Raw genomic sequence first — 25,765 nt, 5'->3', positions numbered from 1 at the left:
ATAAGAAATGTTCATATTCACTGCATGAGAATGCTGGTGTGTTCTTGGTGTGAGTGAATTGAGTGTTGGTAGAGAGCAGCTTAGGTCTTTGTCTTTGGAAAGATACAGGCAGTCCTCCTATGAGATGGAAACTAAATTAGATAATAAATACCAGCTCACCAAAATAAATGAGAAAAAGCAAATTGCCAAACAAAAAGTGTCTTTATGTGTCTGCTAATACACTAGAGGGATGTTTTTTGTATCCTCTTTTTTTGCTTTGAAAAGCAAACCCACAACTCAAGTCCATGGCTTTTGTCCTTTGTCATGGTTAACAAATAAGCGTGGAGTTTGGGTGCAGGAAGAGAGTAGTTGTGTTATATCCCATTTGATGTCTTCCTAGAGCACATTACAGTGAAGGTTGTTTAGCACAGCTAACCCTATATTGGAGGGAGAAGGTGACTAATACATTAAATATAGCTCTGGAGTCAGCTTTTTTGCCACTGGACAGTGTTCCCTGAGCAAGCTGCTCACCTTCTCTGAGACTGCTTTGTTTTGCTTTTTAGGGGAATGAGGTGCACTGGCCTGGGGGAAGGGCACCTCCTCTGAGCCTTGCCCAGGTACCACTCTGAGTCCATTGAGAGGAAAAGCCTTTAATTTTTGTGTCTTCCTTTCCATCTCTGGCATATTGAATTGGCTTCATATTTAAAGCTCATTCTTAGGTTGGGTAGTGTTGGGATAACTTTATGTCTTATCCTCATGTTGTTTTACAAACTTATAGAGAAACCTAGTTTGTGTCCTTCTTCTTCCACTGGAAAATTCTTACTCGAACAGTTATGAGGGTGAGGGGATCTGAAGTGACAATTGGTGTGCAAGAGCACTGACACTGGCTGCTCACTGAAGAGTAGGCACTTGCTTCTGATTCAGATCAGTTATTCACAGATATTAACCTATTGAGCCAACAGATGAGAAAACTTTTCCTGGGCTCATTCGTCTCAAAATTCCTGCAGATCAGTCATAATTGCAGGTCACTTTTTTCTGTGGAAAGTGGCAACTGTTATTTCTAAGATACATTTTGAGATAAGCCAATAAAATATTCATTTATGCCTGTTGCCTAAATATCCTTTGGGAGAAGGTCTAGTGAGCACCGGCTGCTGTTTGAAGCATAGGAAGACGTGGGGTCCAAATGCTTCAGAAGAAACCTCATTTTTATGTTGCTTTATATTTAAATCATTATTTACTGCATAAAAAAACTAAACAAACAAACAAACAGGACCAGTAATGAAATGTTTATGAGAAAATGTCACAGTGGTTGCTGCATATTTTATAGCAAAGTGTTGTAGTGTTCCTTATATTGAGAAAGTAGGACCTATTTGGAGTTGGGATGATCAAACCCAGATGCTTTCCTAAAATTATATTTTCAGTGCATTTATATGTCTGTTACAAAGTGTGCTATGTGCTAAAAATATTTTCCTTTGTAGGCCAAAGGAAATTTCAAACCACATTGAGGGATACATATATCAGATGGTTTTTCTTAAGTGCGTTAAGGGCATCCTGGTTGTTATTAGCCCTGACTTTACAATATGACATTATTTATGCCAAAAAGCTTCACAATTCAATTCTTCTTTAATTTCAGCAACTTTATTGGCATGAAAATGCATGGAGGGGAGGCCAAAGTCAGTATATAAGAATTTGGTACCAAGACTCCAGGGCAACCCGTGATAATGGGATTCGGCTGGAGTAACTCCATGCCTGGGACCAGGACGTGGCTCCCGCGTCAGGGAACTTTGCCTGCCTTTTCTCCAAGTCCTCATCTCAAGTTTCCTCTCTCCTCCCTTCCTGTTCCCTCAGTGGTGCATGGAGTTGTTGTTCTTATTCCACACAGCCCAGCAAAGATGCGTTTCTTTTTAAGACTCTTCTTGATTGTGTTTTTCACAAAGTCCGTTTCTCCAGAATTCTCACTGTCGTTTCTCCTCACACCCTAGTTTTTTAGTCAGCGTCATTGATTTTGTGATTGAAAGGCATCTGCCTGGGTTTTGCATAAATGCTTCAAGAAGCTGCAGATGAAGGAAACAAATATATAGGTTTTTCACTCCTGAAAATTGTATTTTTCCTCCTCCACTCATATCTCTTTTTACATACTTGAATGTCCAGAATGGAAAAAAGCTTTCCAGGTTTGTGAGTAGACGCTCCACTAAGTGTAGTATTCCCAAGTTATTTACCCCTCCTATTCACAGCTCCACACGATGAACATGATTATCATGCCAGCTTTATAGAGGAGGAAACTGAAAATCAAATGTTGTCCAACTTAGAAGCCCAGATTCATCCTACAGGGGAAGGTTGCACATGTTTTCACATCTCACTCCTGGTCCTGCTGGTACATTCATAGAGCAATGTAGAAATATCACATTTCATGTTATGATGGTTTTGTAACAGTGGTTGGCTTATTATTGTGAGTGACACAGGACCAGAAATAAAATTATTAATTCTCCTTTATAATGAGGCACATGAAAAAGAGAGCTTACTTCCTGGAGTCCACCACTTGTTCTGGGGGCAGTGCTTGCTTGCAGCGCCTCAGATGGGCCATGTCTCCACAGGCGCCACCCCAGGGCTTAAAGACTATGTGGTTGTCAGGTCAGGTTTTTTATGATGATGCCACAATTCAGTTATTTTGAGACCTTTGAAAGTTTACTCAGGTTCAAAATACAAAACAGGCTTTTGTCTGTGAGGAGAAGAGGGGATTCCCATTTCGCATTCTGCCTCGTGCTTCTTGCTCTGTGAGTCCTCCTACCCCTCCTCACCCTGGTGTTCGTCCATCTCCTTGGCTCAGTTGTGTGACCTGTGTGCCCGGCTGCATAATTTCCTCACAGCAAAGACAGAGGGGACTGAGTTCTAAGTTCTCTGTGGCATATTTCCCATAACACTGAGGAAGCCATATTTGGAGAATGGACTTATTTGATTCTTAGCCTGCATTCCATTGACCTTGAACCTCAGAAAACCAGGCAGTGAAGATAAGAAAGGTTCATGTAAAGGCAAAGCTAAAGCAGACCTTAATATGTGCACTGTAAATTAAATGTCTAATTATGAAAACAGGGCTGGGGCATGGCTCAGTGGTGGAGCACTTGCCTAGCATGTATGAGGCTCTGGGTTCCATCCCCAGTGCTGAAAAACTAAAACAAGAAATTGTAGAAGATAGTTAGATTTAAGAGAGTTTAATATACCTAATATTAACATAAATATAAATTAACTGATGGATTCTTCAATCTTGACAATGAGGAGGTATTTATGATGTTAATAAAACTCTAATGTTCCTTGCATCTCCTTTCCGTCTATCATACTGGTGAGCACAAAGGTTGTTATGTGCATAGTGGCTGGCTTTATCCCTAGGACAAAGGAGTTATGTTTGGTATCTAAAGAACAATGAGCATTTGCTGCTTGACTGATCAATGCTGGATCAAGTTCACATTCCCCAGCTCCCACTCTCCCACCTCCACACGAGGTCGGTGGGAGCAGAGCAAAGGGGGGGGGGTCCTTTTTCCACGGAGACTTGAGCCTGGGCTTTCCTAATATGGACACAGCTGGGGCCTTAAACGTTGATTTAATCCACTGCTGGAGAAAACATCCTATGAAAAGGAAAGAGATTAGCAGCCAAATTAATTCTGACCCCTCCCATTGTTTTCCTAGAACACCTCCTTGTAGGGAGCTAAGAGTTTGGTGAACAAACATTGTGGAAAATGGCTTTTCCTCAGATTATTTGTACTTGGGACAGTTGTCCCACCTCCAAAATGTGGTGAATTTTACTTTCCTTACTCTGTGTGTGTGTGTGTGTGTGTGTGTGTGTGTGTGCGCGCGCGCGCGCGTATGTGTGCTTTTACTTCTTGATACAGGGAGTAGGAGTCAGGCCCCTTCCCCTTGTTTGTATATTTTGACTTCATGGAATTTCTTTTGGAGGCCAGGTGACAAGCTATTGGGACTGAGGGCCGCAGCTCTTACAAATAGTCATGCCAAAGCCACACACCTCCTCCTTCAAAGGCACCACGGAGTCCATGTGTACACACTTCTAGATACCATACTCCCTCCATCTTAGGGAATAATGGGGAATACCTAGACACTGGTGTTTGCTTTCAAGCTAGTGAAATAATCAGTATATGCTGTGTTTTTATGCCTAATTAACGACTATCCCTTCAGAAGACACTTTATCAGAATGATTCTCCTGCTGGCTCCCGTGTCTATGCGCATCTTTCCTAGACACAGGGGCCCATTTGACTAGGGCAGGCTGGTGGACGTTCCAGAAATCCGCCCGGGTTGCCCCAGTGCTGCTGGCACACTGCAGGGGTCTTTTCCATGGGCACATGCTGTTCCCTTACTCCCTGTGTATGCCTGTATACATGCAGTACTAGAGATTGAACCCACAGATGATGTAGCACTGAGCTGCACCCCCAACCCTTTGTTATTTATTTATTTTTTTTATCTTGAGACAGGACCCATGTTGCTTGAACTTGGCCTCCCTTGTTGTTGGGATTACAGGTGTGCACCACTAGGCCCAGCTGCTCTCCTCTAATTCTATCCAGCAGCCCTTCAAATGCAAAATGTTTGTCTGGAGGGAATGGGTGGCAGCCATCACATATTTAGAATATTGTTAGTACTACTTCATATTGACAGTATTGCCCACCAGTGCTAAAATCAGGTCCCATCTAAAGTCTTTCTACTCAGGATCCAGAACTGAATCAACAATGGACCTAGAAAAACAATCACTAAAAAGTCAAATATCCTTTCCTTCTTGCATCCCTTTTGGATGGAACGTAGAAACCTTTCACTTCCTTTTTAGTCTTTGGGTGTGCTGGAAGGATCTTGTTGAGGAAAGCTACTTGGATTGGCCCACAGCCCATCATGCCCAGGATTGTGTCCACATCTACCTAAAGGGATTTATCATCATAGAGTATGGTACAGGGTCATCCTGTGTGTCACTGACTTTGAATTGTCTTTATAGTAATCTATTAGAGCATCACTGAGACAGTCTGGACCAGTGGTTCTCTAGAGTCATAGGGTAGAGACTTAGAAATGGCTGGTGCCTGGTCCCCCTCCCAGAGATGGGAATCTACCTGGTCACCTGGGCGCCTTGGGATTTGTAAGCCCCCCTCCCCTGCCACCACAGTGATTCCAATAAGTCAGGCTGGGAACCCCAGATCTACAAGCCAACCCTACATAATGTTACATTTTACCTGTGAAAATTCTCTAAGGTTGTAATGCCATGATGTCAAAGTCCTGTGAAGAACAGCAGTCATACAGGTGTTTAAGGCAATATGCTATTATCTGTTTTCTAAATTATCTCTTTCAGGAGACTTTTATGGTATGGGATTGTATTTTGTGGGCTGTTTTGAGCCAAGCTTGCTCTGATCACATAATAAATGTTTTAAAGTGACAGTCCATATTATGCTGGAGTAGAAAGAGCACTACATTTCCAATCTGAGGATATCTGAGGGCCAAGCAATGAAATTCCCTGACACTCGGCTTCTCCATCCTTAAGATGGTGCTGTGTGAGGCATAGGTAGAAGAGCTGTATGCGGAAGCACCTGGTGAAGTTTCCCCTCTGCACAGAGCCTGGCTGTTCTCGTTCTTTCTACCAGTTCTAAGATTCTGTGATCTCTGAAATGTATGGAGCTTCAGTATCATTTTGTCCTAAAGTCACTTCCTCTGGCTTCTAGTAATGTTAAATTGCTTTTTAATTTTAAAAGTCTAGAACTTGATACGTCACTGATTTCTGTCCTAAGCACATTACCTATGTCATCTGATCTTCACACCTCATAAAGGAGGGTTAGAGTGGACACACAGCTAACACAGGTCTAAGCCTGAGCTGTCCACACATTCCATATACCAGGCCTCACCCTGCGATTTGCTGAGGTCAGGGGTGGTGTCCAAGCCTCATTGTGTTCACCAGCTCTGCTGCTATTCTGCAGTGGTGTCTGCACTGCATTGGTTAAGGGAACGCCCTGTCCCTATGTCTGATTTACATTCTTCCTGCAATCTAAGTTCTTTCCTCGGGTTTTGATATCAAAAGGGATAAAATATTTGGTTGGTTAACATTTTTATTAGTCCTGTGTGATGTTTGTATAGTATTATGGTTTTCAAAAATTTTTAAATAGTTTTTTCCTTAATTTTTTTAAAGAGTACAATCATGTGATCTTAACTTACATACTTTACTTTCAAATGTTGTTAATGGAGGGAAGTATTAGAACCATAAAATCTTTCCTGATCCCCACTTTCTCCCCTCCAAAAAGAAACAGGAAATTAAAGAAAAAAATAACAATAAACCCAGAACACGATTCAAACCCCTCCTTGTCCAAAGTGAACTTAAGGCAGCATTCAAAGCAGACAAGTGTAGCATGAGAGAAATAAATTAAAATAAGTAAAGTGACTTGAAAATAATGGTAGGAAAATGGGATGAGGCCAAGAATTAACTAAGTGCATAGTAAGTACATACTGAAGTTCCAGCCTGGCTGAAGCAGGGTCCCAGGAGCACCTTGCTTTCTAGAAGAGGGGAAGGGATAAATTGCAATGTTGGTGAGGTCAAAATAAACCAATTGCCTCAGCTCCACCATTCCTGATGTGAATCCAGGGAGAAGGTTTTGCTGTGGCCCTCACGAAAATCACCATCTAATGTAATAAACAGCCCTCTAAACCCGCCCTTCCAGTAAACACTGAGATGGGTTTTATGGGGCTGTTTCTTATAATGCACCTCAATAAAGGTTGATGGCTTCTTCCCAGAACTAAATGTGATAAGAGAACTTTCACAAAGTACCTGAAAGACGAAGTCCAGGGTCAGCTTTATGGTGGTCTGTTTCAATCCAGGAGCGGATTTTGTAGTATCCAGGAGAGGAGTTAGGGTGTCAATGAATCTGCCAATGTCCTGAAAATTCTGTGTGTGTTTGTGTATGCATGTGCAAGTGCTAAAGGTGTATTTTTCCCCCCTAGGGAGCTGATAGCATGTAACCTTCATCAGATTCACAAAGAGGGTGGAATAATGCAAGAACTTGAGGTTGGGATGTGCTCCGTGGTGAGCACTTGCCTGGTGTGTGCAGAGCCATGCATTTCATTCCCAGAACTGAAGTGGGGAGAGTATGAAGAGCTGAGCATTTGAAATGTGTTCCCCTCAGTCAGGCTCTGCAAAAGCCTTTGAGCAACAGTGAGATCAGGGCTGTGGTCAGAGAGGGAGAAGTTCTGTGAGCTGGCTCCCTGCACAGCCACAGGTTCAGCAGTTGCTAGGCCCAGCAAGGGACTGATTTCCTTTTTTAAAAAATATACTTTATAAGGACTTCCACTGAGAGGTCCATGTGGCAGGGCCAAAATTCTTTTCAGAAAGAAACGAGGCCTTCTTTCTAACATGGACAAAATAAGCAGTAATATAAATTATGTATAATTCTTCCACAAGCCAACATTAAAGGAATATCACATTTGAAAACAACAGAACCAAATTTAAAATCATAAACATTTGATAACTACTCCTAATCCTTACTTGTTATTACGATAGCTTAATCTACCTTGATTTTATTTTCAGTCCTGTGCAGACTCCTACTTTGTAATTAACCTTGAATGTATGTTGGCAGTAGAGCCCTTCAGAAACCCACAGAAGCTTCTGAAACCCTCTACCTTGTTTGGTATTCAAAGGTACTTTGGCTTCTTTCAGTGGATAGTTTGCCCTGTGCTTTGCCCAAAGGAGTGTAATTTACCATCTGAGCTGTGTGGGGTAATTAGAGGGCTCCACTTGCTCGCCCTGTAGGCCTTCCGGGGCCTAGGGAGGCTCCTTCTCCTGCTGCGGGCTGTGCCTCCTTCAGGAGCAGGAGGAGAGCAGCGCCCTCATTAGCAGTATGAAATGGGTATCACTGTCTTCTTCCAGTGAAAGGAGTAACTTCCTCTTCTACTTAAAAACAAAGACAAAAAAGGAGAAGAAGGAAAAAAGAAAAGAAAACTGAAAAAGGCTTTCCCTCTAGGGCAGTCTCCACTGCCACATTAAGGGATGCTTTTATTTTAAAGCAGTGGCATTTCTTCCAGCCTCTGAAATTGTCTTCAGCTTTTATAAACTGCTTTCACAAGAAAGTTTCTTGAAACAACTTCCTTTCTAAACTTGCCTCTCTACTAGCTGAGGCATTTTAAAAGATATAATTCAAATAGAGAACATCTGTTTTAAAGTGCTTTCACCACATTCTGAAAGATAGGTATTAGACTATCCATCCCCCACTATAGAATTCCAGTTTTTAAAAGTGTCTTCCTCCAGTTTCTCCACAGCCTGCCATCATTGGTGTAAACACCAGAACAGAGAGATTTAGGTAGACAACAAGAAAATACATTCAGGTTGTGATGCAAATATTTTTCCAGTGTCATGCAATGTTATTTTCTTTTCTAGATTAAATTCAGCTCCCAGCACGATTCTGTAATGCAATTTTTAAGTGATTAACATTTGAGAACCTTTGTCATTTTTTATTTTTAGGTTTTTAAAGTCATTTTAGAAATACTTTGGCACTGTAATTGATGTCTTTCTTAAAATTCACAATTCTATGCTCTTTACAAAAAGGCATTTTATTTTAGTTGCTACCCTGGGAATTGAACCCAGGAGTGCTCTACCACTCAGCTATATCCCCAGCCCTTTTTATTTTGAGACTGTGCCTCACTAAGTTGCTGAGGCTGGCCTTGAAGTTGTAATTCTCTTGACTTAGTTGCCACTGTGTTCAGCTCAAATTAAGATATTTTAGTGGTGAAATAAACAGAAGTTAGAGAAATCTTCATCTCAAAACTTCTCCCTCATGAAATTTCATGTGCTATTCCTTCATTTGTTCCTTTATACTTCCATTCTTGTTTAACATGTTTTTTGAGCATCTGTTCTATGTGAGGTACTGTTTTTAATAACTGGATGAATACCAGGAACAAAAGACAGGATCTCTTTCTTCCTGGAACCTAAAGTCCAGTTAGGGAGATAAATATTCAGTAAATTAGCAAGAAATAGCTACAACAAAGAACACACCCTGATGAAAGCTATAGAATTTAATTAATAATAATGTATCAGTACTGATTCTTCAACCTTAATGAACGTTGTGTCAATAGTAGGGAGAACTGTGGAGGTGAGGGGATATGCAAATCCTGTGCTTTTTTACTTGATTTTTCTCTATACCTAAAACTACTCTAAAAATACTTTCTTAATTAAAAATAAAATTCAATGGGCTGAGGTTGTGACTCCGTAGTAGAGCGCTCGCCTAGCATGCTTGAGGCATGGAGTTTGATCCTCAGCACCACATAAATGCAAAATAAAGATACTGTATCCACTTAAAACTAAATAATAAAATAAATATAAAAAATAAAATTCAAAATAGCTATAAAAGACAATCACTCAAAAGAATATAAAGAGGATGCTATTAGAAAGAACAGGAGAATTACATAATTTGGGTGGAGAGTGAAGAAAGACCTTTGAGAAGTGTTAAGACCAGAACTAGAGGATAAGAAAGAACTAGCCAAGCAAAGCAGCCTCCATAAAGCCAAGTGAAACCATTAGAATTACCTTTGGAAATATGATTTTGGCTTCTCTGTGGAGAATATATTATGGGGTGGGGCAAGAGAACAAACTAGGAAAAAGTTGGGAGAAGCTTAGAATGGACCCCAGCTTTTGCTTCCCACTCAATGAGGCACTAGAGGAGGAGAGCAACAGACTAAGTCTCACTGTTCAGCTTATGCCAGAAACAGATGCTCTAAGAACTGAGTGCTAGGGAGAGAGGAGACTGCGTCCTCCCAAGATCTGTCCAGTAACTCAGTGGAATACACAGAATTTAAAAACAATCTTGGTTTTTGTTTCTTCGAAGTCTATATGTTGAAATTATTTTTTTACAAGTCACTAAAAAGTAACCTTTAAAAAGGTTGGTGTAAGTTAGGCACATCAGTATTGAGTGGTTCATATCAAAATTCCTAGGGGCAGTGAACTTCCAAGGAAGAAAATAATGCTGGATAAAAGGAAGCATCTGCCAGGATGGATTTCTGCTGGTTCTGGAATTAGTAGTATAGAAGAAGCTTGGATAGTTCATAGTTCTCTTTGCATTTAAAATTAAGCAGCTCCATGTAATCCACTTCTCCATTTCTAATTTTTTATCTGCTTATGTGTATGTGCACACAAAATTTCCAAAGCATTAACTATTTTGTCCATTTCCTTTATAGTAGAAAAACTGCATATGATGGCTGTATACAAATGTATAAGAAAATTAGATAATATGTTGAAAATGAGGTTGCATTTCATAGCACTTATCTACTAATGATACAGAATGGTTAATGCATCTATTTATACTTCTCTCTGGAGTTAAGATTTTTTTTTTCTTTTGTATTCCCGGAAACTCAAACACTAAGGAAGATTCCTCCACTTGAGCAGATTTGTTGTTTATTTTAGGAAATAAATGTGCATCATTAATGTAAGTTTAAGTAGTCCAGTTATGAATATGGAATGAAGAGACCCAATGAAGTTCTCCACTCTGATGTCTCCATTAAGAAGCTCCTCTTTGTATAAAATACTCCATAGCAAAGTTGCTTCTATTTAAAGTACTGAGTTTGATCTTGGCTTTGATCTAAACCTTTTGATCTTGAAAGAGGGATGGAGTCGCAATAAAGAGAGGGCAAGGCAGATTTTCTTTAAGGAAATGCGATAAACTTAAAGGGTGGTCAAAATCAGCAAACGAGTACGACCCTACTCTCCTGCCCGGCTCTCACTAGCAATCTGGTCCCACTAGCTTCTGAAGCTGATGGAAAACCTTTTGGTGGTTACCTGAAAACTTGGGGGTAGCGAACACTTTTGTAAACGAAGTGGAAACTTTCTCCCTAATTATGAAAACAGATTAAGCTCCTTTTAATTCCACCGGTGACTTTGGAGCTTCAGGGCTGTGCGCCCACGCTGTCGGGGCGAGTGCCGCGCCGGCTGAGCATAGCCAGAGCGCGGCGGCTCCCGCGATGCGCCGGGGGAACTGGGGGCTAGATTTTTCTGCACTCCAGGCTTCTCTCTCTGGAGGTCACCTCCAGACCCAGAGGAACACTGAAAAGCGTCTACTTAATTGCGCGGTAATCTATTCGCGAACAGTGCATTTGGAAAGTTCCTTTCCCTTCACGGAAGCTATTGGACACTTAGCTTCTGACCGGAGGAGCAAGTACTGACTCCTCGCGGGGCTGCGGGAAGCATCTCTGCAAAAGCCTTCGACTGCGAGCAGGCAGCATTTCGTGTGCTCCAACCTCTGAGAAAGCCTTTTGCGGGTACCTACGGCCCGGGGTCTGAAGGCTGCATAGGTGAAGCATGCGCGCCCGGGGTCTGTCCACGCGTGGGGGGCGCCGCGGCGCGAGCATGGGCAGGAGCCCAGGAGAGGAAGAAAAACATTTGCAAGACGAACAATAAAATAGCGGGCTCGTGGGGCTGGGGCGGGGGCGGGGAGACCTGCGGGAGGGGCGGCGCAGCGGCCTATACCTTTAAGGCAGGCCCCGCCCCGCCCCGCGCCGCGCCCGTCCGCCTCCCGCGCCCGCCGGCCCCGCGCAGCCCGCGCTGCGCTGCGCTGCGCTGCGCGCTCGGTGCTGCGGGCCCGCGCCGCGCTCTGGGCCCGCGGGGCGCCTGGGTTCTGGCGCCGCCGCCGCCTCCGTCCTCACCTGCCGCGGGCGAGGTGCGAGGCTGCGCGCCGGGTGGGCAGGGCTCGGGGAGGGAGGCGAGGCCGCCCCCGGGGGTGAACTTGACCCTGTCCCTTTCCCCGCAGCCTCTGCAGAGCGAGCGCCAGGCCGGGGCGGAGTGCGGGCTCGCGCGGCAGGTGAGCGCCGAGGTGAGTGCGCGGGCGGAGCGGGCGCGGGGGCGGCGGGTGCGGCCTGCGGGCGGAGGTCGCGGCCCGGGGCCCTGCGCCGGGCGGCCTGCGGGCTCGAGCGCAGCAGAGCGCTTTCCGCCGGCCAGCGGCCCTCGGCACCCGGCCACCTCTTTAAAATGCTCTGTGGTTCTTGAACTTCAGGTGACAAAATGGATTCGAGTGAACCGCAGACCCCGAAAACGGCGGCGAAGGGAGAAAAACGAGGTGTTTGAAAAGGTAGGGATCCTTGAGAGAGGACCGGAGAGGGTCTCTATAAATCGCCGCTTCCCGAAGCCCCGGGACCTGGTCACGACAATTAGAATAGCATTCTTTAAAAGTTTCTATTACATTTCCAGTAAGCCGTAGCTGTAATTTCTGTGAATAATTCTATGGAAATATTGTTGATAATCGTAATGAGCATCACATGCGACGTTCTCGTGAGTGGCTGGTGCAGATCTGTCTCGTGCTCATTAAATAGAGAAACAGGACCCAAGCGGTGTCCTTATTAGACCAGCAGTGCCGAGGTGCCTCTGAACCTGAAAGCCTCCCAAGTGCATCTCCTGCAGGCTTCTGTGGTGGGACAGAGGCAGTGGCCCAGCACTCGCCTGCACTCAGGTTGGAGTTTTCTGAGAATGGAGAGACAGGAAAGAAGTGGATTGCTTTCAAAACGCTAAGAGGGATTTTTATTGTAAAGCAAATGAGGAATTTATTTTTCTAAATTTAGAAATAAAATGTTACTTTGTAGAAGTTAGAACTGTTTCCTCCTGAAATAGTGTGAGGTTAAAACTTGATTCATCACTGAAATAAATATTTTGAAATAAGGTAAGTGGTCTGTAATTTTCTGAGTTACTTACCAAAAACTCTTGAAAGGGAACAATATTTGTACAGGTAGATATGCTTTCTACAGCAGATATGCTTTTTGTTGCTTTTGCTTAGTTATATTTTACTGTCTTTTTTTTTTTTTTTTTTGTTCTTGGTAGCACGGAGGGATTAAAATACTGAGGAGTTGTTTTTCTGCTGTTAGAATGTATGACGAATCACTCTTAATTCTGCAGCCACATTCCTGCTGATAGTATTGCTGCCAACTTCTGTAATGTGTTGCCTTAGTATGGGCATCGCAGTGTCTGAGAACTTGCACAAAGTACACCAGAATGAAGGTGATACCAAAGTCTCCAAGTGCATTTAAGGATACCGGGCAGCTTCTGAGATAGTTGGAAAGAGAACTGGCCTGGGAGCATGGCAATTTGTAGTTAGACATTCTGTATGTGCAGAGTGGTACCCTGACCCTTCCTCTTTTAAACAATGAGTCAGAGATGTCACTTCAGTTAAACAGTAATAGAAAAGTCTTTTGAAACAGATTTGGGGACCATACCTCAGCATACTATGGTAGGTTATGTTGATTTTTAAAAAAAAAAAATATATAGCACAGTGACAGTTGAGAGCATAAAGTATCTAAAGACAGAAAAGAATTGTGGTGTGCCTCATATTTTACCAAAAAAGTTTGCAGTGATTATTTTTTAAACAAAAAATAAGATTACTTAAATGCACAGTATATCATCCAAAAACGAAAAGCCATTACGCTTATGGATTTCTAGACATCTTACTACCAAAACCTAATCGAGGAGTGACTTTATATGTGATAGCTGTGTTCCCACCATTGTGTCTTCTGAGAGTCAGGGGGACTAGAGAGTGATTGCAGATTTTACCTTCCAAAAGAATGGAAATTCTCCACTTGACTATTCCTTGATGAGAGTCTGTTGTGTTGAAACTTGCAGGAAGAACGCACTTTTGGCTCTTCCTCCTAGGAAATCAGGGCTGCAGTTTTAAAGGGAGCATGAAGATGAACTAGTCTTGGACCAACATGGAGAACTTCCTTTCAAGGAGTGAAATTTAGAACTGACTATTCCCCAGGGTAGAGGTGGGGCGGCAAGAGGATGGGACATATCAGAGTTAGAGCAGAACACATTCATCATTGGTGTCCCCAGTCTTTCCTCTGGTTTTGGGTAGCACCACCCAGCCTTTGCCTACTATTTAGCCTCTGCAGCACCTGAGAGAAGGTTTGGAATGGGCTGAAGCAAAGCATGCAGTGTTTCCAAGGGCCAGGTGGAAAGAAGTAAGGTCAGCGGCCCAAGGACATTGGAACAAGTCCTGAAGGGCCCGGAAGCCATCCTGCAGCTGTAGGTGAGGTGTGTCACTGTTTTGAAATACAGATTGAACTCTGGTAATGAGTGTTCCAGTCCGAGGTCATGTGTTAACCTTTAGCTAGGAACAAAGTAGTTCACTTACTGTTGATTCTAAAAAGTCATTTAAAAAATATCTGCACTGCCACAAGAAGCAGCAGATTACTCAAAGCGTCCTTTTTTTGTGCATCCACTATATTTTTCATGTACATTAAATAAAATGGTGTTTTCCTGCTTTCATTCACTTGATATTACTGTAAAATAAGAAAGTATGTTGCCATCATTCCGTAGGGGTCCACATGTAGAGGGTAGCCCATGTCAATTTGCCTACTTTGTCTTCCTTGCCCTCACTCCTCTCCCCTCCTCCCCCTGTCCTGCCTTCATTCCCCAAGTGCCTCTGCAATCTCAGGCCTCTCAGGATTCAGCCTGGTTGAGTGGCCTGCATTAACTCTGCTCCTGTGATGGGAGGGTGCAGCCCTCACTGTTTGTGGAGGGCAGGAGGGCAGGAGCTGCAGGTATGTTTGTTTTCCCCCTTAAAGAAGTTCTCCATGGTGCCAAGTGATAGGCACAGCCTGATGGAAATGCTGGCTGAGGTTTTCCGTGATTTCAGAAGAGGAAGCAAAATAAACTGCCTGTGCTCAGCTGAGGGTTAAAATAATGAATAATGAAATAAAGTCAATTGGGTGAGAGAGATGCACCACCCAGATAAGTGATTTACAGCTCTCCTGGCCTTTCTGTCCTCTGGTCCCTGCTGCTGCTTGTCATTCCCACCTGCTGGAGAGCCTTTGTCTGCTGTCTTAACAGGTTTCACTTCGTGTTCTCTCAAGATGCAGCATTTTTTCTCCTGCGTCTTCTAATACTTTTCTCTGACGTTTATTTCCAATATATTTTAGCTTCATATTGTGGCTTTTGTTCCCTCGTTCGACAGAATCCTTTTGTACTGTGTTTTGTTTTCTTCATTGAAAATAACAAACTTGCCTCTCTTCTGCTTCTGGTCCTAGGGTATTTTCTCCTTCCATTCTGATATTCTTCCTTTTTCATTATTTCAAGCTCTTATTGTTTGGTTTGAGTGATTTCTATAATGAAAAGCAAGAACATAAGGGACTGGACAGAGAACAGCTAGGATGGAAGGGTGAGCAGCTCTTCAAGGGGCAGGGGAAGCTTCGTGGTTGCAACAGTAAATCGTATGTGAGCGTTTTACAAATAACATTTTACCTGATGGCCGTTGGCTTTAGAAGAACACATTTTTTCCTGTTTTTACCTTTGTCCGATTCAAAAATAAATGCAAATTATGTATTACAATAAAAATTAAGGGATAACGTTTTTATAAACATAGACGTGAAGTAATATGAGTTTTGATAATTTTTCAGTGTTGAAAAAATGATACAGTAATATTTATGGAATAAAGTGTTTTAAGAAAAGTACATGAATGGGTTATGATTGACTTCTCTAAATGAAGAAAATTTCAATTTTCAGATTCAAAAGAACTGTCCTTCCTCTTTGTCTGAATATGCAAAAGACAAATTTTATGTTACTCATTTCTGGTCACCACTAAAGTATATATCATGGTATTGGAAGTGTTTCATTGGCTTACTTTTAAACATGGAAAACTGAATAGGCGCTGTAGCTCACAAGTAATGCTTTATGTGTGCTGTGTTTCCGCAGAGTGTGCAAGGCCAGACTGGCCTTTGTTACAGTTGGTCGGGACTCACCCAAAGTGCAGAGGGTTTCCAGCTGCAGCACCCGTTAAAGTTACCTTAATGGGTAACCTAATTATTTTCTGCTTGAACCTGAAAAGCAGTACTTGATGAAGTTTTCATTGAAATAATGCAGATTGAAACTTTAAAATCTAAAAAAGATGGTGGTGAAAAATATGGTCTTTATTGTATTTAGTGGCTGTTTTAATTGGAGCCAAATGATAAGTTCTCTTATTTGAGCATGAGAAAAAAAATATTAAAACTATTTTTGTTTGTGATAATGGTCCTTCCTGAATTACGGAACATTTTGCTCTACTTTTATTTGTCCTTTCTAGATACTTGATTCTGAATTACAACCAATGATAACCTAAGTTGGAATGTTAATTCACAGGTTTTAAAATTGTATGTAAAAATCCAGCTTGGTTTATGCATTTGCAGCCTTTATAGGTCCTTTTAAAATTTTATATATTGTAAGAAATACTTTTATTACAGTTATAATATTGAAATATTCAAAATAAGAAAGGTAGGTACAAAATTTAAACTATGTAACAAAGTGTAGTACTGCTCTGTTTGCCTTTTGTGACAAAAGTCTTGTTTTATGTTTAGTTATGGTTTCTGGAAACCAATATTTAAGACAAATTAAAATTATTTAGCTTTTTCTTGAACCCATAGAGCAGACAGTGAGTTAAGCCTGACTCCAGAGCCGTCAATACACAGAGCTTCGCCAAATGGCCCAGAGTGACTTGGGAGAGTGCTGAAGAGAGAGTCCCTTTACTTTGCAGGAGGCATCCTCCACCAGCAGAAAGGTGGGCTCTGGCCTGCAGGCCATGCAGCTAAGGCGGTTCCCAGGCACAGTGCCCCTGCGTTTTTGAGGGTGCTGCTGTCCTGTGAAGAATTCGTAACTAGCTGGCATTTGTGTGGCCCCTCTTCCTTTACCAGGCCTAGGCTGATCCTGATTTCCATAGAAAAGCTTTGTGGATCCTAATGAGTCACAGCTGGGGCACCACCGCCCAGACCCTCCCTCCAGCCCTGTCTGTGAGTGCCTCTGAACTGAGTGCTGATTGTGCCTCTGGATGACAACTTACTTTAGTGATGGGGGGAGGCAGAGTAATTTATTAAAAGTAATTACAAAGAAGCCAAACAAAAGAGGTAATTTCAGTGCCCCTAATTATTGCTGCTGTACTTAGACCTGTGAGTACTTTGGTCTTCTTTGAGGGGTCTCCCCATTTTTTTCCCTTATAAATTCTTAACAGATACATAATGTATTAAATCCTCTGTACCCAGATCTCAGGTTAGATCTGGTTTCACAGAATCTTGCTCCCCACCCCCCAAAAAACTGAACCAGGGAGTAATTGCTGATAAAATGTCTTTTTGGTAGCCTCAGGAAGGAATTTTATACCATTAAATTTTCATCTGTTCTGTAGATTTTTTTTAAAGGATCTGTAGTTTTAAGAAAATGTTCTGAGAATTCTAAGTGTACTAAATTTACTTCCCATATCAACTAATGCAACAGGCAAAATTAAAATACAGTCACCCACTTACCCTCACATACTTATTCACATATTTTAGAACGAGCAAATCTCTGAATGGAACCGTTAATAAGAGCTAACACTTGCAGTATGTCAGGCCCTGACTAAGTGCTTTACATGTGGCAGCTGATGTGAATGTACCATTAAAGTAGTGTCACAACCAGCATTGTGACATTAGGATGTTGTAGACTACATCAAACATTTGGTGGAAGTAGGTGAGGTTTAAACAAGTCAAATAATTGCTATAGGAAAGAATGCTTTGGGCAAGATTTTAAAATTCTTTGTTGTCAGGTTTTTGACAGTCCTAGACCACCAGCATAAAGTACATATTTCTAAATTAGGAAAATCCCAACCAGCACGTATTGTGAAAACAGTTGAAAGTGTGCAGATAATTACACTCTTGTTGATTCTAGCATGTTTGATGCCAGCGGCCATCAACTCTTCCATGTCATGAAAAATGAAAGCCATTTTCATATAAACCATAAGAGTTCTCCTGGAAAGGGAGTCAGGCAGAGAAAAATTTAATGGTTTTTAGTTACTTTTATAGGTTCATTTCTGTGACTGAAGGCTTTACTTGGCAGTCATTCTCATCTTAGGTATTTTAATGAGCTGCTATTTTATGTCTAGTCTCATGTGCCTCTAATAAGATGCATTATTTTTAGAAGCACCTACTGGTATCTTTTTTGGGGGGAGGGGGGCGCTAGGGATCATTGAACCCATGGCCTGCTAACGTCTTAAGTCCAGCCAACATTTATCTCATGTATGTTTCTGGTTCTCGGCACACAGGAAAAGTGATACTCAACCTCAAATCCCTACCTCTTAGAAAAGGACCTGTACCATGCAGCCTCAATAAGTATTTGTCAAATGAAGTAGATGAATGAATCCTACAAATGATGCTTATTTTTATAAACTCATACCTGGCTATTGCATTTAAATTTTTTTTTTTTTTTTACTACTTAACAATAACTTTTTTTTTTTTTTTTTTTTTTTTTTTTGCTGCTCTTTAGTGATATCAGTTTTCATTGATGTGTATTTGGTTGAGTTTCTTGGCTTCCCTGTTGGGTGTTCTTGTTTACCTCTAGAAAGGAGCTTGGTGGAGAAGATGACTGCCCCTTGGTTATATGAGTCCCGGGAGCGCATCACCTGATTCTCACTTTCCTCTGAGAATCCTTTGATATAATAGGCCTTAGTTGATAAAATCACTGTTTAGCCTTAATTTTTTCATATAATTTTATGATTTTTTTGGACCCTTTTTTGGTGTTTAGGGGCTTATATTTTTGTTCTAATAGTTATTTTCACATAAAATTTTCTCTTTTTTTCCTTTTTCTTGCTTGTTGATTTCCTGCTGTGAGCAATAGGGAAATTAGATATTAACTTTGTCCTGCCCCTCCGTTCTATGTCTTCCGTTGTGTGGCTTGAAGTGGTATCTTTCAAACAAATGCTTGTGAGCCCTTATCAAGCTGCTGTGTTCTTCGCATAATCTCCCATTTCTCCTTCTCTGGTGGCTGCCTGCAGTGTCAGTACGCAGCCACCATGGGTACGGTGTTGTGTGCTTCAGAAACCACAGTTCTAGTTTTGCAAGTAAACCTGCACTCGAGAGTTAGCATATGTCTCAGGCTGATGTCTTCTGTCATTTCAAAGCGACTTCTTGGGCAGATGTCTCAGGGACAGCTTGAGCAACTGGATTGGCTGAATTCTTGCATGTTGATAGTTTTGTCTTTATACCTGAAGGTCAATTTCACTACGTATAAAATCCTTGACTTATATTTTATTTTAATTTAAATTTTCTCTGAATATATTATTATTGTTTTCTTGTGTTAAGTCTGATGCTTGTATCATTTCTTTTTCTCCTTGGAGTGAACTGTTCTTTTATCCTGGATGCCCAGATTTTTTTTTCCTTAAATTCCACTAATTTAACTCTAATGTGTCTCATTGTGGTTCACTCTTCCCAGTTGACATTTGACTTGTAAGCTTTATTTTCCTTATTTGTAAAATGAGAATTAACTGTTTATTTTTCACTTCTCATAGAGTAGGTTTGAAACTGAGTAAGATAGTGTATACAAAGGGCTTTCAATTTATTGTTTTGCTATCTTGTTACCCTTGAAAGTCAATATTGTTAGAACTTTGAAATGTATACATTTTCTAGACAAACGGGATTGAGTTGACTCTGTGTGTGACATGGGCAGTGGGAATTCAGTGGGTTTCACATGGTGAGTAGGCTATTCGGGTAGCTCCTAGATTTTACTGGTCAATAGCAGAGGCACCTAGGAAAACCCATCTCCACTGGGTTCTTCTCACACTCTTGTCCATCATCTGAGCTTTGGATTTACATGATATGTGCATAGAAAGATACACAGAAAAAAATTTAATCTTATTTTTCAGATAGTGAGGATTGCTGAAAACTCAGGTCAACCTAATCACCTAGCATGTTTTCCTGAATTTGTTGTCCATGAGGCCATATGTAAGAAGCTGCTGGGAAGTACCAAGGAGACAAGATGCCATTTCTGGCAATGGCAAGATAAAACACAGTGTATCAAAGATCACTTAGGAATCACCTGTAATCCCAGCACGCATGCGCATGGGACAAATCCAAGTCAGTGTAGCAGAAGCTCTGCCATGAGTGTTCAAGGCTGTGTGCCCTCTGCCCTGGGGTTTCCAGGCCTGGCCTTGTTTGGGTAATGCAGCTGTTTACACATGCAGTCTGCAAATTACAGTGGGATATTGGGTAACTAAATTAGCCAAACCCATTTAATGCTTTTACTTGATTTGTAAGCACGATAGGGGCTTGATTAATCTGTACATAAATACTGTTGGTGTCTCTGTTTGAATATGTGATTTTTAAAAATAAATTCATCCATGTTTTGCAAGTGAGGCTGGAACCCATTACAGGTTCTGATGACCCATAGGGATCAGGTTGATTTTGAAACTCAAGGTCAGAAATGTATCTATAATTCTGTGCATAGTGTGTTTCTTATCATATTCTGTGTTTAGACAGTGTATATACTAAGTAATTATAGTTCATATCCACAGCAAAGTCCTGAGTAAGGAGTAAACTGCAGTGCACAGAAAGGGGTAGAAAACAGCCCTCAAAGAGTTGCAGATGTAAGAATCTGGAAAAGAAGGCAGATTGAGTAGATGTATGTGAGAGGTGCACAGTGCAGTAGCTGTCCAGAGCAGTTGGCTCTGAGGAAGGAGGTCATGTCACTTTGAGCTGTTGTCATTGTTCACAGTCCTGACCTGGGCTGATGCAGGTACAGATTTTTATTTCAGTTCATTCAACTTTTGTTATATTGTAGACTTGATGGTACCGTGATTTCAAAACTTAGGTTGTCTTTATGAACATGTAGTCACACTGTGAAGTTAGTGTTTGTCTTCTGCACATTACTGTGAAGTGCTGCAGTGAGTTTGGCTGTCTTTGTACTTGGGGACATAAGATTTTCAGTCCGTTTCACTGTCACTCTACTTTTTCCCCTTTTGTTTTCATTGATTGTATATTCTGTCTTCTAAACATTTGGTTTCAAGTTCCAGGGTTTTTTCAGAGGTTCGGTCTCTTATGGTTTTTGGATATTCTGTTCTGTCATTCAGAAAGCATCCCAAATGTTTTCAGCACCACAACCATAGCATGATCCCCCACCTTTTTATAGGTCTTTAAAAAAGATAGTTATCTTTCTGTTGATGCCGAACAAATTGAGATGTAAACACATTTCCATGACATTTAACACTTTACGTATCTTTTTTTTTTTTTTTTTAGTTGTAGGTGGACACAATACCTTTATTTAATTTATTTATTTTTATGTGGTGCTAAGGATCGAACCCAGTGCCTTGTGCATGCTAGGCAAGCGCTTTACTACTGAGCTACAACCCCAGCCCCCATTTTATGTATCTTTCTATAAATAAAGAAGTGCTGGTTTTCCAGAGCTTGATTTTTAACTATATATCTGGGAAACTTCAGGTTTTTATTCATGTGAAAGAAAGGAAACAAACTGATTTGCAAAATTAATACCAAAGAAACCATGTGAAACAAGAAAAAAAAAGTCAATATATATTTTTACATTTCTACATTTTTATAGACAAGAAAGAAAACAGTAATTTTATGTGGCCTCACTTATATAACTACAGGTCATAAAGCTCATGCTGAAGTTTTAACTTTCTGTGGCAATTTTTTGCAGTTAGTTGGGTGTCCAAGAAGAGACAAAGATGGTAAAGGCATGAGAGACAGTAAACAGAAACAGTGGAGAGAACTGGGAGAGAAGCAGGCATACCTCTGCATTCTGTTTGCGTGCAAGTTGTCTTTTTTTCCCCTTCCTTAACACACACACAATCGCTCTCGCTCTCGCGCTCTCGCTCTCTCTCTCTCTCTCTCTCTCTCTCTCACTTTAAATTCCAGTGCTGAATGAGGTTACACCTTCAGCATTGACTCCTAATGATGAAGGTGAATGCTGAGCACCCATGACCAATGGAAGCTGGTGGTTCAGAGTCTCTCTCAATGACTTTATTGAGCTGTATATATTTTATGTGCTATAAAATTCACCCATATACAGTTTGTTCACCCATATGCAGTTTGTTGAGTTTGTAAAGTCATACAGCAACTGTCACCATAGTTGTTTTGTGTGTGTGTGTGTGTGTGTGTGTGTGTTTTGTTTGTTTGTTTTTTGGCTGTGCTGTGATGGAACCCAGGGCCTGGTGCATGCTAGGCAAACCTTCTATCATTGAGCTACATCCCCAGCCTCACAATTCAGTTTTAGAATATTTCCGTCACCCAAAGAGTTCTCTTGTGTCCATTTATAGTCAGTTCTCATTCCTAGTCCCAGTTCCAGGCAACTACTAATCTGCTTTGTGACTGTACCGTTTGCCTTTTCTAGAAATTTCACATAAATTGAATCATATACAATTTAGTCTTTTGGATTTGGCTCTTTAAGTTCAGCAGTTTGCACGTGTCAGTACTTTGTTCCTTTTTGTTATAAAGTATTATTTCGTTGGATGGATAAAGTACATTTTGTTTAGACATTTACTGGTTGTTGTTAGGTGTTTGGATTTTTTTTTTTTTTTTTTGCGTCACTTTTGGCTCTTATGAATAATGCTTCTGTGAACATGGGTCCGATTGTCTTTGAGTTGACATATGTGTTCATTTCTCAAGTGGAGACCTAGGGCTGGAGTGGCTTGGCCCTGTGGCTTGTAGGTGTGTGGTTACCAGGTAAAGATCCTCTACCAGAGTAGCTGCACCATTTTACATTTCCACCTGCAGTGTTGAAGGTTTCCAGTTTCTCCATCTCCTCCTCAGCACTGGGTATTTTCAGATTTCTTTTTGTTAGCCATTCTGGTGGGTGTTAAAGCATACTTTTTAATATTTAGTGCTCCTATTTCTTGAGAGCATTTGAGAGTATCCAGACACCCTGATAACACTTTTGTCCTCTGTTTCACAGGTCCAAAGGCTGTGGCCTCCTGGGTGGAATCTCAGTGTCTCTCCGGAATCCCCAGTGAGTCACTGAATCTTGAACTCTCCCACACTGGGTGGGGTTGTAGCAACCTGTTTTTTTTCCTGACTCTCAGCTCCTGTGACTCAGAGCCCTCTGTGTCCTTATAGCATTGTTAGGTGTGGTTTCTCTCTCCTGGAAATGATTGCTCTAATCCTCTCTGGAATTGTGTCCATGAAGTGTGGTGTGTTTTCTGCAGAAGTGCTGGTGCCTGGGGGCGGTCTCCTCTGCTCCTTTGTTGTCATGCTCAGGCCCCAGGCTGCCAGACCTGGCCACAGGGGCTAGTCCCACAGCTGTGCAGCCATATATCATCCTGTAGGAGGGTCAGCATGTGCCGCCTCAGGGCCTGGTGAGAGCAAGGTGGTCATCTTGGTGCTTACTGAGTTCTTGCTGCACCTCACGGGTGTGTCTTTTGGAAAGCTCAGGAGTGGCTGATCACCTGATGGTGTGTGCACAGTAGTGCCATTTTCTTTTTCTCCTCCATGACAGTAAGACAGGAAAGCACTCTCAAATTTATTTATGGACTAAAACAAACATAAGTTAGCCTTGGTTTCTTCCTGTAACTGTTCTTTAGCCACCAACAAATATAGCAATGGTACTTTTACAAGTTTCTATGTTTGGCCCCATATTTTGGTTTTATTACAGAAAATCAGTTGTGTTTCTCAGAGACACTGTATCATTCCCTTTGTGTTTCTCTTCAATTTGTCCATTATAGTGAGACAAATTGTCATTGTTTCTCTTCTAAATTAGAAGTTGTCAAAGGATTTTTCAGGCTGTTGATGAGATTTGTATTCTAGCATACTTCTATTTTAGAATATTCTGTAATCATTTTTGTTCTCAGTATTATCATTGCTTTTTGATTTTGATGTGAAGTTCCTCTCCTAGGCTCTTGGAGTTTGAGGAAAGGCTCTTAATCCCGACTCTTAATCTCAGACTCTTCCTTCATCATCATTTTACAGTTTCCTCCATAAGAGAAGGCTTTACCTGTTACCTTTAGTTAAATGGGGTTGCAGTATTCTAACTTATTTTATGACAGAGAGTGAACTCTACTTTCTCTGAAATGTTGTATTTTCTGAAGTGATTCCTGGTCGTGTTGAGTTTCTAGATGTTAGAGGAGATGTGAGTGTGCTGGGCCTGTGGAAATCACATCTTGGCTGCAGACCACATCAGGAAGAACTGAAAAGTTGACACAGCCTCACCAAATAAAATCACTACCAGCAAGAAGCTGTCCGGAATAACTGGGAAAACTGTCAGGCAGGCAGCTGGAGGAGTATGGTGGTGACTGTGTTATAAAAGCTGTGCAAGGTCTGAAATAGTTTCCAGTACTAGGCCTTAAGAGAGGGATTGCCACAGGAAAACCAACACCTGCAGTTGAGAGCCTCCCTTGGGAAGCTGTGAGCGTTGGGAAGGGCCTTCTAGGTGTCTCCAGTTCAAACCCTTGTTTCCATTGTGAAAACACGAAGGTCCTGAGGTTTTAACTCATAGGCCACCTGCTGGTGGGACCAGACCTGCATCCCCTGTCCCAGTGTTTGCTCTATTTGCGTGGGCCTGGCACCTAGCAGCTTTGGGTTCCAGGAGAGGAGAGACATGTCACGCTGGATTTGTGAGTCACAGACTCTGAGGAAAGCAGGGGAAGGAGTATGGGGGACTCAAGGTGACACCCCATAAGGGAGAGCCTTTTCCAAGTTCATTGAGGGCCCCCCCCCTCTCATTTTTGCTTGCCTAGGCGCATGCTGGGTCAAACTGTGAGAGCTCAGGTATTCCAGAGAGCAGGCCGAGATGCTCCTGCTGCGTGTCTGCAAGGGTTGACATGTTCAATTAGTGAATTACACAAAGCACAGATTATTTGAAGTTTTGTGATGTTTGTCACAGAGCAGGCAACTGTGACATTAAAATACTGTTTGTGTATTTTAAATCAGACATAAGTGTGGCCAGATGCCTAGACATTTTATTTCAGAATGTAAAGATACTCTTCCAAATGCCCTTTTGTCAGTCTGCACAGGTACATTTTAACATTTGTTACTGGTTTGTTCCTGAGATGCCAGCTGCTTTCCATGGTTATGCATAACCATGCCTTGATGTATGCAAATTTAGAGTTAAGTGAATTTTTTATAGTTTAGCTTGGCTATTTGTTTATAGGCTAAATTAACCTCCCCACCCCCAAAACAGTACTGTGAGTTTGGATCATGAAGAGTTCATCCCCAGAACTCTGTGGGCTACTAGAGGGCAAATTGTGTGGCTTGAAGAAAAGCTGCTGATATTTTTTGTGCAGTGTAACTGGCAAGGGAACAAAGCAGGTAGTTACTGAGCTGACTCACATGCATAGAAGACCTTCTCTCCCTCCTTTATTCCTCCCTGCCAGCAAAATGAAAGGTGCTAGGAAAAAGTCACCAGGTGATATTCCTGCCCTGACAATCCTGGCACACTTTGGTCTTTGTTAGAGATTAAGTCAATGACTTGGTCAACAATAGCATTACCTAATCATAGAGAACTGTGCTTATCATGAGGCAAATCTAAATGATGCTGAAATATTTTCCAGCAGAGGATTAGTAGTGTACCAGTGTTTGGGGAATGGCGTGTGTGCTTGCAGGCGTGCATGCACAGGCATGGTGTGCATACGACTTAACTTGCCTTTGGCCTCAGAATACAGGAGGTTTGAGCCAAGGCCTGTAGTGTGACCACAGTCTCCCATCTTGGATGGAAGCTACCAGCATTCTTTCCAGAGCTGGTGCTATTTGCATCTGACTTGACTCATAGGCTGACCAGCACCTTTACTCAGAGATAGTTTCTTTGAATATGATGCAAAGTCATTATCATCCTGAGCCATCCCAGGGAGAGGCTCAGTGGAACAAGTAAAGGTAGAGCAAACCAGTCTCCCAAACAGAAGGCAGATCATAATCATTTCCTCACCTTCAGAGTCACCTTTTTTTGAATTTGTATTGGAGTTCACGGTAATGAGAAATCAGATTTGTTTCTACAGAAGTCTTGTCCTTTGTTCAAGTTTTTAAATAGGAGGAAAAAGGAGAATGAACAATCAATCATAGTGATTGCTATAGATTTTGAACATGT

General features: G+C 41.7%; 1 protein-coding gene across 6 annotated transcripts in view; it reads left to right on the top strand.

Annotated features, from left to right (window-relative positions):
- Nucleotides 1-25,765, top strand: part of AOPEP (aminopeptidase O (putative)) — a gene marked incomplete at its 5' end in the record, with an annotated part of 271,341 nt that overhangs the window by 185,523 nt on the left and 60,053 nt on the right. For 4 of the 6 annotated variants that reach the window (XR_014018176.1, XR_014018177.1, XM_081262543.1 and 1 more), the window contains 3 exons: nt 11,736-11,798; nt 11,979-12,053; nt 22,646-22,699. The exons of 1 other annotated variant lie outside the window; for it this stretch is intronic. Coding sequence is in view for 3 of the 5 variants with exons in the window: in XM_081262543.1 (XP_081118669.1) it covers nt 11,736-11,798; nt 11,979-12,053; nt 22,646-22,699 (192 nt within the window). The remainder of the gene's footprint in view (nt 1-11,735; nt 11,799-11,978; nt 12,054-22,645; nt 22,700-25,765) is intronic. One more of the 6 variants, XM_081262545.1, reaches the window with a different exon arrangement.

The sequence above is a fragment of the Spermophilus citellus genome (assembly GCF_964194105.1).
Source record: "Spermophilus citellus genome assembly, chromosome: 12".
Lineage (NCBI taxonomy): Eukaryota > Metazoa > Chordata > Mammalia > Rodentia > Sciuridae > Spermophilus > Spermophilus citellus.
The sequence above is the reverse complement of the archived record's forward strand: the minus strand, read 5'-3'. Positions and strand labels throughout refer to the sequence as shown.